At 33.5% G+C, this 18,636-nt stretch overlaps 2 protein-coding genes and 1 pseudogene across 2 annotated transcripts; 2 read left to right on the top strand and 1 right to left on the bottom strand.

The window, feature by feature from the left end:
- Positions 1 to 1,465: 1,465 nt before the first annotated feature.
- LOC106308173 (pentatricopeptide repeat-containing protein At4g14050, mitochondrial) lies at positions 1,466 to 3,430 on the top strand. Its single transcript, XM_013745307.1, has one exon. It carries the CDS (start codon positions 1,550 to 1,552, stop codon positions 3,377 to 3,379), a length of 1,830 nt encoding a protein of 609 aa, XP_013600761.1. The 5' UTR covers positions 1,466 to 1,549; the 3' UTR covers positions 3,380 to 3,430.
- A 940-nt stretch (positions 3,431 to 4,370) lies between these two features.
- On the top strand, positions 4,371 to 6,763 carry LOC106312718 (selenium-binding protein 2). The gene is made up of 6 exons (XM_013750337.1): positions 4,371 to 4,661; positions 4,968 to 5,163; positions 5,257 to 5,716; positions 5,809 to 5,916; positions 6,010 to 6,282; positions 6,353 to 6,763. Exons 1-6 carry the CDS (start codon positions 4,517 to 4,519, stop codon positions 6,632 to 6,634), a joined length of 1,464 nt encoding a protein of 487 aa, XP_013605791.1. The 5' UTR covers positions 4,371 to 4,516; the 3' UTR covers positions 6,635 to 6,763.
- Positions 6,764 to 14,644: 7,881 nt separating this feature from the next.
- Positions 14,645 to 18,636, bottom strand: part of LOC106308685 — a 4,724-nt pseudogene continuing 732 nt past the window's right edge.

Here is an 18,636-nt window from a genome sequence, read left to right as displayed (position 1 = left end):
TCTTATGCTCCAAAGTGCTCTAGAATCTGCAAACTTGACCATAACTATAACTAGTGGCGGAACCAGTGCAGTGATTAAGGGGGCACGTGCACCCACAATATTTGCAATATTAAATATTTTAGTATGAAAGTATAATAAATCAGCTAGTATATGGTTTTACTGCTCTTGTGCACCCGTTAATGGCACAAGTTCGATGCACTCATGTCATTTATTTTATTTTCTATTAGATATGCACCTACTAAAATATATTTATGCATTCGCCCCGTCATAACGTACATAAATCTACAATGACCTTAAAACGATTCAAACGTACAATAAAAACTTTAAAGTAGGACTTATATCATGGTTCAAAATCCATAAAATCATGATATATTATATAATCTGGATTCACAAACATATTCAAATGAGGTACATTGATATAGTTATTGTTACTGTAAGTGAAAACGTTGAACTATTGGAGATTGAAGAAGTCGCCATCGGAAATAGACTGATATAACAAATTGTGGTTATTGGACTACAATTTTTGTTTCCTCTCTCTGGATATACTTTAACCTCTCTCTTCCGGATAAACGCTAATTTCTTCTCCTATTCTCCAGGGGTAGGATTCTAGGCTTCACTAGTGGGTGTGAGATCTCTGCTCTCTGCTCGTTTTAAGGTTTCAATGTTAGTTTATTGGTGGCACCATGGGTCTCCTTTGTGAGTCCTCGATTAAAGTGGTGTATACGGTTATGGTGGAACGTTCATGGAGATGGTAAACTCAGGGCCAGCTTAGAGCATGGGGTAAGGGCTGTGAACCTCAGGGCCCAAACATTTTAAAAAAGAAATATTAAAGAAGAATCTAAAATTTTAAAAATAATTAAAGATAGGGGTCTAACAATTTTAAGTTGTCCATATATACGTATAAAAAAAAGATTTTTTTTGCTCAAGAGTCCAATAGTACATTGACCCCTGGGTAAACTTTGGGTTGAACTGTTGAAAGATGGTTTTGTTAGTTGTTGCCTTTCCTCATACTGCATTGTCCTTCGCCTTGATTCTTGTTGGTATGTGCTCAGATTTTATGTCGTGGTTCGTTATAGTTCATCTTTTAGAAGTTGTAGTATTTAAGATTTGACGGTGGCTTTTCTCTTGGTTGTTCGCGGTAACCGGCTAATTTTCTTGTCCTATTCTGGGGTAGTTTTGTCATAGTCAAACTTCTTGCTAATCTTTTTTATTTTCTTCTGCTATTTTCTCTTTTTCTTTTTTTCCGTTTTTCGTCGATGTTAGTAAATTGTAATTGTGTCCAATGTTTTCTATTTTCTACTTCTTGTTAACTTTGTAACTTTTGTAAAAAACCAAAAATCTAGTATAAAATTTAACATTTTGTTCAAAAAAATACTAATATATTAAATTTTCAATGATTTTATATTTATGATTCTAATCATTTCCACAATTAAGATCCATCAAATGAGAAGTCAGAAATAAATAAGCGATCACATTTTGTAATTAAGAAATTTGTGTTCAAAACAGAAATCATTAATTCTGGAAACGAGAAGGCAAAAACAGCTGTTGAATGCTTATCCATCAGTATCTTCATCAGCTCAAGCTCTGCGCGAGGAACCGAACCCTAACCACTGCCAAGTCCCTCCATGCGCAAATCTTCAAGCTCGGGATCAGTCAATGCATTCCTTTGGCCAACACCCTCGTCAACGTCTATGGAAAATGCAGCGCTGCTTCTCACGCACTCCAGCTGTTCGACGAAATGCATCACAGAGACCACATCGCTTGGGCCTCTGTTCTGACAGCTCTTAACCAAGCGAATCTTTCTGGTAAGACGCTCTCGATGTTCTGTTCTAGCAGTGGACTGCGTCCGGATGATTTCGTGCTCTCTGCCCTTGTCAAGGCCTGTGCGAACTTAGGATCTATTAAACACGGGAAGCAAGTTCACTGCCGTTTTATAGTATCTGAGTATTCTCATGATGATGTTGTTAAGTCTTCGCTGGTTGATATGTACTCCAAATGCGATTCACCTGATAGTGCTAAAGTGGTTTTCGATTCAATAAGAGTGAAAAGCGCCATCTCGTGGACCGCACTGGTATCTGGGTTCGCTAAAAGCGGAAGAAAGGAAGAAGCTTTGGAGCTTTTTAGGAACATGCCGATCAAGAATTTGTATTCTTGGACTGCATTGATCTCTGGTTTTGTGCAGAGTGGTAAAGGGCTTGAGGCTTTCTCTGTGTTTACCGAAATGAGGAGAGAAAGTGTTCACATTTTGGATCCTTTAGTTCTTTCTAGTATAGTCGGCGCTTGTGCTAATATGGCTGCTTCCATAGCAGGGAGGCAGGTTCACGGTTTGGTTATATCTCTAGGATTTGATTCGTGTCTGTTTATTAGTAACGCCCTCATCGACATGTACGCTAAATGCAGCGATGTTATAGCCGCAAAGGATATTTTCAGTAGGATGCGTCACAGAGATGTAGTTTCGTGGACATCACTTATAGTTGGAATGGCTCAGCACGGTCAGGCTGAGAAGGCATTGGCTTTGTATAGTGAAATGGTTTCACATGGTGTAAAGCCTAATGAGGTCACGTTTGTTGGGCTGATATACGCGTGTAGCCACGTTGGTTTTGTAGCTAAAGGCCGTGAGCTTTTTCAATCAATGAGCAAGGACTATGGGATCCGCCCGTCCTTGCAGCATTACACTTGTTTATTGGATCTTCTTGGTCGGTCTGGACTGATTGATGAAGCTGAGAAGCTAATCCGTACAATGCCGTTTCCTCCTGATGAACCAACTTGGGCTGCTTTGCTTAGCGCTTGTAAGCGACAGGGGAAAAGTCAGATGGGTGTAAGATTCGCTGATCATCTCTTAAGTTGCTTTAAACCGAGAGATCCATCGACTTATATACTTTTATCAAACGTCTACGCAAGTTCTAGTTTGTGGGGGAAAGTATCAGAGGCGAGAAGGAAGCTAGGAGACATGGAAGTTAGAAAAGATCCAGGGTACAGCAGCGTGGAGGTTAGGAAAGAAACCGAAGTGTTTTACGCGGGGGAAACATCTCATCCTCTAAAAGAAGAGATCTTTGGGTTGCTTAAGAAGTTGGAGGAAGATATGAGGAGAAGAAATGGTTATGTTCCTGATACGAGTTGGATCTTACACGACATGGATGAGCAAGAGAAAGAGAAGCTTTTGTTTTGGCATAGCGAGCGATCCGCTGTTGCATACGCTTTACTTAAGGGTGTTCCGGGAAGTCCCATACGGATTGTGAAAAACCTAAGGGTTTGTGGGGATTGTCATGTTGTTATGAAACATATAAGTGAGATTACAGAAAGAGAGATTATAGTTCGAGATGCTACTAGATATCATCATTTCAAAGGAGGAAAATGCTCCTGTAATGACTTCTGGTAAGGTCCTGTGTTCTTTGTTGTAACATTTGTTTTTTACGAATACTTGATGAGATTTTTGAGGATTGCGTATAGTAATGATTGTCACAGAAAATCGAATTGTGTTCTTCAATAAAGACGACAAAGATGGTGACTTCACTTCACATCCATGACAGATATTATTAGATAACAACAAACGAGACACTGTGTAATCGCACTAACTCACTCACGCACCAACTCACAGAATTTAGTAACGTGTATTTATTTATCAATTTCACCCACCAACTCAGGAACATAGTAACAACGTGCACTTATTTATCCAATAAAGTGACAATATTAGTTTTTCCTTTTAGCAAATGAAATTTCCGGATCTAAAATATATAGTCTTATACTCTTATTCAGAACTAGAGTTAGCTATTTTTTTTTTTAGAAATTGATTTAAAGAATAACTTGTGTTAAAAAAAAAGATTTAAAGAATAACTATCTGTGTACAGAAAGTTCCAACCGGAACACAAATAAATAATCTCTCTCACACTACTAGTCTACTACTAGTATTAGACCATCAATATTCTGAGATAAAAAAAAAATCTGTATCATGGCTGTAAGTAAATTTACAAAATGATGGTGTTTATATACAGAATCAAAATAAAAGCGGTAATTATCGACCTAAATATTTCATATTAATATCTTTTCCTCGAAGATGGAGTGATAGATAGATCATAGATGAAACTCTTATTCTGTTAAGAAGACAACGTAGTTGTCCTGGATACAAACATCAAGATCTTAAGTACACGTGATTGTTGGCAATACAAAGTGCAGCTGCTTTATCACCGAACAAAACAACCAACTCACTGGCGAATATAATAACAAAGTTGCTACATGTTAGCTGATTAGGTGAAATGAAAAGTGAAGTCTGTTTAAAATGTACACTTAAACCCTCTTAGCAAAAGTATAATAATAGTACTACTATATATTTGTGAGTATCAATTGGTGTCATATGCTCTATATATATAGACATAAAGATAACAACGACACAAGTTACCATCGCGCTTACTCACTCACAAAATTAGCCAAAAGCTTCCCATTTATAAATCTCACACCTGTGCTTGTGTTTGCGTTTAACTCAGAGATTCCTAGCTTCACGACTTCCACATAATTACAGATGGCAACAGAGACTGTATTGGCGACGGCGGTGAGCAACGGCGTAGGCAAAGCTTGTTGCAAGTCCGGTCCGGGTTATGCCACGCCTCTAGCCGCCATGTCCGGTCCACCTGAAAAGCTCATCTACGTCACCGCCCTCTACTCTGGTACACATTTCATTTTTTTCCCTCTACTTCCAGTTTTTATTCAAAGTTTTCTTCAGTATTTTCTGACTTAAATTAATCTTATTTTTAACGTTAAGAGAACTCGGCAATGATTGGATTTGTCAATGTTCTTTATATATAAGTATATTAGTCCTAATTCACTTTCTGATGTGAGATTTTTAATATTAAAAGTATGAATATTATACGGTCTAATATCTTATAATTGTTGATTAAATTGAACATAAGTGTTGAAAAAATTCCTTGGTTCCTTTGTATTTAAATACTTCTTTGAATTGGGTTTATAATTAGGAACGGGGCGAGAGCAGCCAGACTACTTGGCGACGGTAGATGTGGATCCAAACTCACCCACCTATTCAACCGTCATTCACAGATTGCCAATGCCTTACATAGGCGATGAGCTTCATCACACTGGTTGGAACTCTTGCAGCTCTTGCCATGGTGATCCTTCTGCTAGTAGACGTTACCTCGTCTTACCAGGCTTAATGTAAGACTAACCTTGTTTGAGCCGCCTTCCCCTTTTACCTGTACATCTCTAGATCATTATGTTTAACGTTTTTTCTTTCTCGTCTTGGTGAAGATCTGGCCGCATCTACGCAATCGACACGATGACCGACCCAAAAGCTCCGTCCTTGTACAAGGTTGTAGAACCTAAAGAGATTTCTGAGAAGACAGGATTAGCATTTCCGCACACGTCTCACTGCCTCGCCTCTGGCGATATGTTGGTCTCTTGCCTTGGTGACAAAGAAGGAAACGCCAAAGGGAACGGGTTTCTCCTTCTTGACTCTGATTTCAACGTCAAAAGCAGGTGGGACAAACCAGGGCATGCCCCAAAGTTTGGGTATGATTTCTGGTACCAGCCTCGGTTCAAGACGATGATCAGCACTTCTTGGGGAGCACCTAAAGCTTTCTCCAAAGGTTTCAATCTCCAGCACGTTGCTGATGGCTTGTACGGAAGTCATTTACATATTTATAAATGGCCAGAAGGTGAAATGAAACAGATTATTGACCTTGGTAATACTGGTCTCTTACCTCTCGAGGTAGTAACATGCATTACTTCAACATGTTACGTAAAATGTGAGGATCTGTGTTACCGAGGAATATAATGTAATGTTTTATGTGGTTGTTGCAGATAAGATTCTTGCATGATCCATCTAAAGATACAGGGTATGTTGGGAGTGCATTGTCGAGTAATATGATAAGATTTTTCAGGAACAGTGATGACACATGGAGCCATGAGGCAAGTGGAGTTTCTGAATTATCTTCATAACCTCTTTTTTTTACTTTGGTTCTTCAAAGCTATGATTAACCCTTAAATTGATTTTTTCGGTAGGTGGTTATATCAGTTGAACCACTGAAAGTAGAGAACTGGATTCTTCCAGAAATGCCGGGGCTTATCACCGACTTCTTGATCTCCCTCGATGATCGGTTTTTCTACTTTGTGAACTGGCTTCATGGAGACATTCGTCAGTACAACATTGAAGACCCTAAAAACCCTGTCTTAACCGGTCAAATTTGGGTGGGCGGATTACTACAAAAAGGCAGCCCTGTAAAGGCTGTTAGAGAAGATGGTACCACTTACCAGTTTGATGTTCCTCAGATCAAGGTTTGTTTTACTTACAAAAATAAACATTCATTTGGGAGCACTTTTTTCTTTAATATCTCGGTATTTGTAGGGGAAATCTCTACGAGCAGGACCTCAGATGATCCAGCTGAGCCTTGATGGTAAACGATTGTATGCAACAAACTCACTGTTCAGCGCGTGGGACCGTCAGTTTTACCCAGAACTCATGGATAAAGGATCACACATAATTCAGATTGATGTTGATACAGAGAAAGGTGGTCTCTCAATAAACCCTGATTTCTTTGTGGACTTTGGTGAAGAACCCGATGGTCCTGCGCTTGCCCATGAGATGAGATATCCCGGCGGAGACTGCACATCTGATATCTGGATTTGAATTGGACCCCTAAAAAAGAGTAAAATTGGGTTTGACTCATTGTTATGTTTTCCAGAGTGTAATAAATAAGCCGTGATATTATAACCTCCTACTTATATTGTGTCCCTTTCTTTTGAGGTTTGAGCATTACCAGTGGTGCAAGATTTAAATACCAAATGAGTGAAGAAAAGTAGCAAAATAGAGTTAATCTTTATCTAGAGCCTAGACTTCCTGACCCAAAGATGGTTTAGTAACTGCTTAAGCATATAGAGTATGTTATGTTGTGCAAACCTTGAACATTCCCTTAAAACTCTATAAGGTGGGTAGGCGCAATATTCATAAGAAACTAAAACAGAGTTATTTTTGAAAGAAAATGATTACAAACAGAATCAGATTTGTATTTGGAGTCCACATAAGAAAAAAAGTGAGTCTGAGATTTTTCTAATCATTTCGGATGAAACAAGGGAGAAGATGAGTCTGTTTTGTATTAGATATGCATTTCAGACAGTCTTGTATGCAGTATGGAGAGAACATAACAAAGTAATACATGGTGATAAGTTGATGCCTTTACCGGTGATTAAGAAGTTGTTTGACAAGTGATTCCGTAACAAGATCACATTTATGAGAATGAAGGGGGTTAAAGCTACGGAGAAGCTGATGCAATTTTGGTTTCTTGCTAGAATGTAAATAGATGAGAAGGTTACATAAAACGACACATTTCGTCTTTTCTTTGCAGCAAAAGACACATTATAGTTTTGACACACTTTACTTGTACGGTTTGGTAGATTCGAGACCAAAATGTCCCTGTCTTATTTTTAGAAGGAAGCAACGATTAAAGTAGTTATTTCATTTTATGTTTATAAATTAAACGGTGTGTTTTGCTAGGATATGGTAGTTACAAAGTCGTGGATAGGAAATAGTGGTTAGGCGTATATGTTAAGGACACATTGTTATTGTTGTGGACATGATTGTTGTGGTTAGGGTACCAAAGATACAAAGTTTCTAGAACATATAGTATGGATGTGATACAGTGGATATGTCAAATATCTTAACATGATAAGCATTCATAATGTTTGATAATATAAAAGACCTAGAAACCGCATATATTACAAAAGCATACATAATGTTTGGGAAGAGGGTATATGGACAAGAGTGATGTTTCCAAGTCCGTAACCACAAACTTCATATCCATAACCACACAACCTCATTTACGGTATCTATCGGTATCTATCGCCACCACAGTCTCCACCTCTGTATCCACTTTCATATCCACCGCCTCTGTATCCATGACCACCATAACCTCCACTCCGGTATCAACCACCATCTCCACCATCTCCACCTCCGTATCCCCCTACTCTCCCATCTTCCACCTCCACCGTATCCACCACCATCTCCTCATCTCGAGCAACCACCTTAGTATCCACCATCTTCATATCCATAACCACCTTCTTAAGTCACCATAGTTAGTCTCGTCGGAACTCGGATCTCCTCAGCGACTCCACTACAATCCCAGATCTCCGTTCAAGCTTCAAAAGCTCGCTGCTCTCAACTTCAGTCTCAATTCGAACTTTCTTGATGGATTAATTGCCTTAGTCACCGGAGCTAGATTTTGGAATTCACTATCCTCTGTGACTTCACTGAACTCTTCAAATCTCCTCCACTCAATCCCAGAAAACTCGCCGCTTTCCGCTTCTTCGATAACAACATATGAATACATCAAAAGAGGATAAGAGCTTTTCAGTTTGGTGAATTCAGTAATGGACCAAACTCCTTTTCCTCATTTATCATTTTAATCTTCTCCATCATCACCTAAATCCCTCTCCTAAACCGAGCTCCAATATATCCGTCTTGATTCAAAACAATGGATCTGTGTTATCCTCCTTATCTCCTAAACCTATCTTTGATATCTTCTTAGCTAATTTTAAATCTTCAATTCTTCTCACAATCCCATTGTTTTTTCTTTCTGAGATTTGGTTCACAAAAAAAAATAAAAAAAATTCGATGGTTCATCGATGACAAAGAGACGAAAGAAGTTTTGATTTTTTTTTTCTAATTGATTTATTTATCTTAGAATTGGTCGATGTTGTAGTAAAATAAACTGAAGGTCAATTATGGTATTACACATATACTAAGTGTGTCAAAGGCACAAAGTGCCTTATTGTGTAATTAAAAAGTCAGATTGTGTCTCCCAGCGTAATTTTCTCTAGTAAAAATATACTTTTACTATTTACCAAAAAGGTAAAATAATGTGTTTTTGAATATGCTAATTAGAGAGGAGTCTTGAGTCAAATTACATAGTAAAAAGGATGCACTTGATGTAATAAGGTTTTTTTGATGAATAAATTTAATATTCATTCAAAAAAAAAGAGAGAAAAAGTGAGTCTATTCTAAATTTAAGATGAGAGTATGGAGGACCCATTGATTCTACGTATTCCAGCGAAGTCAGTTCGACATGATGTTCTGGTTGTTTATCCAAAAATGACGATGAATGATTTTTATACAGGAACAACCTGAAGAGTACGATGTGGAAATGTTGAAGAACCTAGTTGTATGGGAGGATATACCATTTATTCAGATTTTGGCCGTTAACCAATCTTTCTGAAGTAATAAGTTTTGTTCGAGTTACACAAAAAGTGGTCAATAACTCAAAAATTAAGTGATATTCAAAAGATATGTCATCTTATATACCAAATAGTAACATGATATTTTGCGGTAACGAGAAACCAGAAATGTCATTATATGCGATGTGATTATTGCCTTCGTTGTGGGGAAGCAGAATGAAAATTTTGAATGTTCTCCGACTTTACAAACCTGAGCACTATATTCTAGGCTTTCATGCTCATTGGATTTTTCTAGTGCTCGTATTTATACACACTTAGATTATCTATTCTAGAGAAAAAATGATGGGAAAATTTTATGTTTACCACTTTCATGGTACCACTTTTCATCTTTCCACCACTAAAGGGATATTTTCAAAAATATATTATTCATTAAGTGGCAAAAGAATTTTATACCCTTGTTTTATATATATAATAAATCATTATTTAAATAAATAAAAATAATAATTTTTTTTATGTTTTCGAATTATACTTTTTCAAATTCGAACTTTTTTTTATTTTTTTTTTAATTTTTTTTTTCAAATTTTCTTTATGAAAATCGAAAATTATGTTTGAAACTATTTTTCAATTTTTTTTATATTTTTCAAATATTTATTTATTTATTTATTAGAATCCTAAATTTCACATTCTAAAATCTCTATCCACCCATCAACTCTAAACCCCAAGTCTAGATTAGTTAACCATAGGAGTATAAGTGTCTTTTATCCTTCATTAAAAGTGAAGATAAAAGTGATTAGTGTAAACATAAAAAGTGATACTATGAATGTGGTATTTCTAGCAATTTCCAAAAAAATGATATTGATCTTGGAATCAGAAGAGATCGTTATCCATGGATCCTCTCATCATTTTATTTAGGGGAATCCCAAGAGATCCTCTCATAATTTTATTTAAGATAAAATTACACCAAAATTTTGTATTTTAAAATTTTCATTCGAATAGAAGTAAGAGAAATAAACAATAAACTGGTGTCATATATTTTTTGAATACTAGGAGGTTAGAGGCGAAATTCTTAACCCCCATACTCGAAACTGTAGCATGTAATATTAGTTTCGTCCCAGCAGTTACGCGAACTGGAGACCTCTAATACAATGTCCAATATCTTTTCCCGCTGAGATAATGAACTCTGGTAATTGGTGTCATATTGTTGTTGGGGAAATTTTCAATTTTACCACAAGTTTGATACCACTTTTCAAATTTACTTTTACATGATAAAAAATTCAGAAAAGGGAATTCTAATTATACCACGAACTTGGAATTACTTTTCAAATTTACCTTTAAATGATGATCATTTTCATAAATATCCTTAGTTTGTGAAGACTAAACTAACACTCTAAAACCTTTTTATAAATGTTCAATAATCAATTATAAAAGTTTCTAAACCCAATCCCCTGTGTAAATATTGAACCCTAAACAATCATTATTAAACTTTAAACTCAAATATTAGAGTATTTTTGATTGAATGTATTTTTGAAAGTGGTAACCACCTTATAGTATTTGAACCAATTTGTCTTTTCATAAATACATTAAATTTTTAATTAAAATATTAAATTAACCCTCCTAATCATTTATAAATGTTTAAGATTAAATTATAAATATGTATAGAAGTTATAAATTCAATCACATCCCACAAATACTAAATCCTAAAAAATAATCAATAAATTCTAAATCTAAATATTAAAATATTTTCTATTGAGTGTAATTTTTGAAAATTAAGTATTTTTAAAATTTTCTTTTATTATTATATATAATATAAAACTCTCTCTAAGATAAGACATGAGGAGGAAAACATTATTAAAGTTTGGGATAATGTGGTGAGGGGGTAAGCGGATGAGGCTAGAACAACACTAGCACGTTCAGTTCAGTTCAGTTGATGCACGAAACTAAATCACATTGCTCCTAGATAATTACATGAATATAGTTTTATTTTTTCGGGTCCATTTGCAAATCCATAGATTTGGATATCTCCAAGTTAATAAAACAACATTATAAAATAAATTATTTTTAACATATGGAATGGTTACAACCTCTGTTCGGGAACGCGCTAGGTGCTAGTCGGGCGGTCGGGTTGGACCTAGCGCCTAAAGAAAAAATCGGGGATTAATCAGAAATTATGTGGGACGGAATTTTTAGATTGTTTACTATGTTATAAAATATGTTAATCTTTAATTGAGTATAACATTAATACATTTTCATGTTTAAAATTGTATAAAACACACAAATAGAATATATAAATAAATAAAAAATATTATTAAAAATAAAATAAAAATAAAAAATAATATAAAAAATAGATTAGGCGGCTGCTTAGACGGTTATTTAGGCGGTCATTTAGGCGGTCTAGCTGGAGAAAATCGGATATTCTAAACCGATTTGACATAAATTGAAGTGGAAAAGTGACGTGTAACGTCCAGACGGCCGTCTGGTTTTTTAGAACGGTGTCGAAAAGGATAAAAATAGTAGATTTGCCTGATTTGAAAACCAAGAAAATATGGACCACGTATATTTTTAACCAATAAAAGAAAGGTCATGTGTTCCACGTTTTGGAAAAGGAGAGCTTCCAGTCTTTTCTGAAAGAAACAAATATAGATTGATAGAAGCCTTGTTCTAAAAATTGGCCGCCTAGCAGCCTAGGCGGGCGCGTAGGCGTTACGCGTCACTCTTTCACCCCGATTTATGCCAAATCAGTTTAAAAAATTGGATATCAGATTTTTTCCGCCTAGACCGCCTAGGCGGCCGCCTAATCTTTATTTTTTATTTTTTTCTTTCTTATTTATTTTTATTTTATTTTTTTTAATAATATTTTTATTTGTTTATTTGATCTAAAATTTTATAAATATCATTTATATTCATAATTTTGATGAAAATTACACTATATTAAGTTTATATATTCTATTTGTGTGTTTTATAAAATCTTAAACATGAAAATGTATTAATGTTATACACAATTAAAGATTAACATGTTTTATAGCATAGTAAACCATCTAAAAATTCTGCCCCGCATAATATCTGATTAATCCCCGATTTTCTCTTCAGGCGCTAGGCCTAACCCGACCGCCTGACTAGCGCCTAGCGCGTTCCCGAACAGGGGATAGAAGTGATGAATTCTACTTGGTTGGTAAGATGTCTTAGATATTTATTTCAGATAAATTTTACTGTAGCAAATAAATATATTTGAAAACGATTTTTACCAAAATTTATTATTTTATGTTCTATAAATATAAACTTTGTTTAAATAATTTGGGCACAATTTTTTCTTCACTATAGTGAAATTATTTTTTAATAAACTGTTATTTTTATAACTAAATATTTTTTGTGTTAAATGGATCGAAAAAGTTAAAAATATTTAATTTTATGTTACTTACTTCTATTTTGTTTGATAATTGTTATTGATACATATTTATAAATATTGTAAAATATAAAAATATTAAGCTAGGATGATAAATTTCTTAAAATAAACTTTTTTAAGATATAAATGAATTCTTTCAAATATGACCTAAATTTGTGGTCAAACAAAAAAATAACTTAAAAAAATCATTTTCCTTTTATTAACGAAAATGTAATTACTTTGATTTTTTCTCTTTTTTAAATAAAAATTGCTTGTTTTACTCGTACATTTTCATTTTCATCACTTATATATTCAATTGTCATTGTCATTGTCATCATAAATACTCCAATCACCATTAGCTACTAAAACCAAGCATTAAGTGCACCTAAAAATCACATCTACATCTTCATATGACATTTGTCACACACAAACCAGTTCTTTTTCACATTCTCTTTCATTTCATCCCAAAATCTCAACTTCTTAATTTCAAAATTTCTAAACTTATGGGAGTTACTCAACTTCTTAAAACTTTTGCTACTAGAATATTTTTTTTATAAGTCTATTCCGATGAAGTCTAATACTAGAAGACTCCTAAAGAAATCTCCTAGTGAATAATTAATTGGCAGATTTTTTAAAAAAGTTTTCTACTCTTAAACCCTAAATCAGATATTTTAACTAAGTAATAATAAACACTTCATTAAACATAAAATAAATTTATAAAATGTTTAATATATACAAAATAACATTTATATATCAAATTTTATTTTTCTAAAATCTAACTCTAAAACACTGACATTACTTGAACATATGTTACAAAACTTTAACTAATGGATAATCATGACTTAAAAACTATATTCACTCATTTATGTGGAAAAAATCATTTTATTAAATTTAAATTTACATGATTTATAATTGTTTATATTTGCATGATTTTAATATGTTTTTCCTCGAAATATTTTTTCATAATTTTAAAATTTAATTTTAGGATTAAATATACAGTAGAACGTCTATAAACTAACACTCGGTAAATTAATAGTCTCTATAAATTAATAAATTTTATCAATCATAACTTGGGCATGTTCAAAACTTTATATAAATCGATAAAATAATAAGATAACAATTTTTTAGGAAATTCTATGTAAAGATATGGTCCCATTAAAATTATAAATTAATAATTTACATGTATACATATTTTATATAAGTAAGAACCTATTATTATATTGTTTGTTTTTCACAATGGAATTATTTTTTATATATATATTTTTTGTCAGCTTTTTATATCACTACAAAAAAAGATTAGTTTAAATCATTTATTTTACATATTTGTATTACTTATAAATGATGTAAAAACATTTAACATCACTTAAATAAATGACTTAGTTTTTGGTGATACAAGTAATTTGTATCATTTTGTTCAAAAACTGATGTAAAAAATAACAAATATTTCCATCAATTATTTGAAGTGATGTTAGTATGTGTCAATTGTTACAAATGATGTTACTATTTATATTATTTGTTCTAAATGATGTTTGTACTAGTGTCGATTTAATAAATTGATTGTAATTATTTAAATCATTTACTATTACCTGATGTAAAAGTAATATCAGTTTTTGTAAATGATGTTAATAGTAGTATCATTTACAACAAGTGATTTAAAATGTTTATATCATTTGTAAATAATTGATGTTAAGCTTATATCAGTTCCATAAATGATTTTAAAACTTGTATCATTTACAAAAAAATCGATCCATAATATTGTTATGACTTTTAAATAAATGATGTTAAACATATATCAATTTTATTAAACGATTTTAATATCTTTCACTTATAGAAAATGATACAAATATTATTTTTATTTACATATTTATAATATACGTACATTAGTATAAAAAAAATTCATTTTAATAAAGATATATAAAAATAAAATCAAATAATTAGATAAATACACCCAAAACTAATAATTAATGTATTAGAAAGCAAATTACATAGTTGTTCCATCATGCAAATTCAAACAACATAAAAAGTTCAAAGTTACTGAAAGTATTGTTAAGCACTACCACATCCTCCGCTTGAATATTTCCATCAACACAATCACTCATTTCCCTGAGATACAATTATACAACAAATATGTTAATCATTTGAGAATTAATGTAGTACAAGTAAAATATAAATACATTTACCTGATCTGGTAGATCTGGTACGTTGGCAAACGTTGGATTTGGTATATTAGCAAAATCAACAATAAAACTTGTAGCCCATGCTCTTGCCTAAATATTGAGTTAACATATTAGTTCTATATACCAAAGTATAGTAATGTAATTTAACTAATAAATGATATAATTACCTGTTCACCTGTTGAAGTACCAATTATTTGCTGGATGAATGAATCTGATAATTCACTCACTTGTGTATTCAACTCAACAACCATTTCAGAATTCTCTACATCTTGTCTATTTGCAGTTGAGCGGCACACTAGTTTTGAAGGTGTAGGTCCACGACCAACACATCTTACTCATCCTGGACTTTCTGGACCAAAAACTTGAGCATATTCATCGTCCAAGCTAGCTGTAACATTGTTTGTGTTGTGTGGGTTTTGGCTCAACAATGTAGTAAGTGCTTCCTAATAAACAAATAAAAGATAAATATCTAGTATAATTAACTCATCAATCAATAGAATTTTTAAATAAAACTAACCGCACGTTCTTTTGCTTCTTCACATACAAAGCTTCCATTAGGTTTTGTGCGAATCTCGGTGAAAAACTCTGCTCGACGTGGTGTTTTCCCGGTCTTGATTTTCTTTGTAAAAATACATGCATAAAAATATACAATATCAGTATATTAATTAAACTAGCTTTATACTGAAACTAAATTTACTTACAATCTCATTTCTTCTTCTTGAAACCCTCTTTCTTCCACAGACATGAGGCATGGTATGTTTTTTCTGGTTTTCGGTATTCCGCTCTTGCATTTTCTGAAATTTCACATACATAAATAGTTACTTAATATTTTATATACAACTGATATAATTATTTAACGAATCAACTATACCTTCCAATTTTCAGTGAATCTCATATGGGCAAACTGACCCCATTGATATTCTGGAACCTTCTCAGGTCGAATCTGCAATGTCTCAGTTAGTACAGAGGCGGACCCACGTTATAGAATAGGGGGTCATCTGACACATGTTTAATTTTATATCTCTGTGTTTGTATAACAATTAATGAAAAAGTCTGTAGCTGAGTTGGTCTTTTTCTTTACAGCTGACACACCTTTTCCCGGTTCAATTCCAACATCTTACATTTTGATTGTTTGTTTTTTTCTATATGAATTATGTGACACCCCTTAAAATCAAACTTGGCTCCGCCACTGAGTTAGTATCTCGCTTATATTCTTTCCAAAGACGTAGTTTGACATCCTTGCATCTACTGCCTAATGCACCCATCACAAATGATTTTCTCATTTGTGGATCAATCAAACCTGAATTTAGACTGAAAATTAGTAATCTTATATTTCAAACCACATTTAAGTTCTATGCAATATATATTATATACACCAAATAATATAATAAAATTATTATCAATGTCACATTAAAAAAAAAAAACAATTAATGTCTATACACTAAAATCAAATATTTTTCTTATCTTAGAATAGATATATCTTAAAATAAAAAAAATCTAAATAATGAAAATTTTGTAAATTAATATCTCTATAAATTAATAAAATTTCAAAATCTCCACAATATTAATTTATAGAGGTTCTACTGTATTAGTAGACTTTTCCACAAGTCTTCTAGAGATGAGTAAACTTCTCAAAAGTCTTTTGGCAAAATTTTATTGTTAAAAGAAGACTTTTGAGGGCTAAAACGGTAAAAAATATACATGTATTTTGTTTTGTTATAAGGAGATATTTGTAATTTTAATAATCTTTTAGATATTTTTGCATTTGATTGAATTTGAGTTATACATTTACATTCAAATTCAAGGTTTGAAATCTCCCATATATAAATGATGAATAATTATGTTGAAGAAAGAAAACAATGTAAATTTTTTTAAGATGTTGAATAAAAATCTATTGTATAAAATCTAAAACGATATTATTTAATTGGTGATACCATTCACATCTATAAAATATATTATAAAATTTATATAACTAAATAATTGATTGGTTGTGGATGCCCCCTTGGTCCAATGGTTTGATCAAGGGTTCATTAATGCTTCTACACCAAGAGGTCTGAGTTTCAATTCTCGGAAAAGGCGAATTATGCGAATTAAAGGAGAAAAAACTTACAAGAGATCTGCAGCATGACGCAATGAGTACCGTCAAGCATGAATCTCATAGGACGGCTCATGTGATGCAGTCAGGCGTGAATCCTCGTACAGCATATAGAATTGTCGGCCGTAGAATCGTTGTAATATTTCTCACAGTTGTATTAACATAATTATTCAGCGTTAAAAAAATAATAATAATAATCGATTGGTCATGTTTCACAAAGTTTAAATTCGAGGGGAAATAGTGGCACACTTGTTGGAGTAGGGATTCACCTCGCTTCAGACCTGATATGAAATCCCAGCCCAGACACAATAAAGCCCCAATCGAATATAGCAAGGTCCAAGAAGAAACGATCAGTTCACAAAAGTCAAGGTCCACTCTGAGCTGGACGAGTCTCGTACGCCGAGCTTGGTGAGTCAAAGTAGAACGTAAAAATATCAAAGGCACATCACCGTAAGGATCCGCCTCTAAGAGCTATAAAGGGAGGGGCAAACCAAGAGAAATAGAGTCAATCTTTTTGACAGCTAAAGTACGGTCTCAATACATTCATATTCTCTTGTTCTTAGATACCCTTTTGTATTCATTGAATACTATCACGACAAGAAATCACAACATTAACGACGCCGAAATTCGCAGTAAGTTCGTCGTAAAATACGCTTTACGAGGAATTAGCGAAGAAACAAGTTTCGTCCTTATTCGTTCGTCGTAACGCATATTTCCTCGCCAATTCGTCGTAAACTAGCGAGAAACACATTTTGTCGTAAAGACGAAGAAACGTATTCGTCGTAAAAACTACGTAATCTTTCCATGTAAGGAAGACGCTACATTTCCTCGTAAATACCTCGAAAGTAATTCCTCGTAAATTACATGTAAACCCTTCCACGTAAAATACTCGTTAAGCTTTCCTCTTAGTGTTGACGTAAAAGTTTTCCTCGTTACTTCCTCGTAAACATTCTACGTAATGTAGTCGTAATTTAGCTACAAATTTACTTCGATTTTTTATTTTTCAGAATTAAAAAATATAATAAAAATTCTTTAATTTATTAATAAAAATATAATTTAAAAATAAAAGTAAATACGAAAATATTTTATACATAAATAAGTTTTGAATTTATAATACAACCAACGGAAAAAAAAAAAGAACTAAGGGTCGTTCATCGCCCGGTAGAACTTCACTCCTCCTCTCTACATCCGCCACGTCATGTGTGCCGGATGATTTGCCTGGAATGAGATTTTGTCGTCGCATGTTCCTCAACAAGGACTCCAATTCCGGATTTGTGGCCGCTACAACGTCCATGAAACCCTCGACTCCACCCATACGAGCTGTGAATGCAGACCGCGTTCGAGTCCAACTAGTTACGCATCTGAGTGACTTCATCATCCCGTCTCTGACCATAAGACGATGTCGCTCTCGGAACATCGTTGATGGAACCAATCCCCAACGTACGTCCTTTTTTCTTAGGGAAAACCTTAAAAACAAAAAATAAATATTGTTAGTAAAAAGTTAAAATTAAATTAAATGAATAATATAAGAATTTAAAATTTTTAAAAAATTACTTCCTCCTAAATCCTATCCACTTCAAATGTGGATAAGGTGACAGGTAATCCGTAGGTGGACTGCTGGGTCAGCTGGGTCTGGCGGTCTTCAGCCCGACCAACCAAGTCGTTGAAGATTTCCTCGGACCTAGCATCTAGAAATTGGCCCGCCTTGTTCTTGTGGGTCCTCTCGTAAAGTTGCAAAAGAGACGGGAGAACTCCCGTCTCTTTGACCTAAAAAACATTTAAGAAAGTTAGAATATATATATATATATATA

The sequence above is a fragment of the Brassica oleracea genome, chromosome C8, assembly GCF_000695525.1.
Source record: "Brassica oleracea var. oleracea cultivar TO1000 chromosome C8, BOL, whole genome shotgun sequence".
Classification (NCBI taxonomy): domain Eukaryota; kingdom Viridiplantae; phylum Streptophyta; class Magnoliopsida; order Brassicales; family Brassicaceae; genus Brassica; species Brassica oleracea.
This window is presented reverse-complemented; position numbering and strand designations above follow the sequence as displayed.

Coding starts and splice junctions, on each gene's coding strand:
- LOC106308173 (XM_013745307.1), top strand. CDS start 1,550: ATGCTTATCCATCAGTATCTTCATCAGCTCAAGCTCTGCGCGAGGAAC.
- LOC106312718 (XM_013750337.1), top strand. CDS start 4,517: ATGGCAACAGAGACTGTATTGGCGACGGCGGTGAGCAACGGCGTAGGC. Junction 4,662..4,967: donor CGTCACCGCCCTCTACTCTG/GTACACATTTCA, acceptor GTTTATAATTAG/GAACGGGGCGAGAGCAGCCA. Junction 6,283..6,352: donor TTGATGTTCCTCAGATCAAG/GTTTGTTTTACT, acceptor CGGTATTTGTAG/GGGAAATCTCTACGAGCAGG.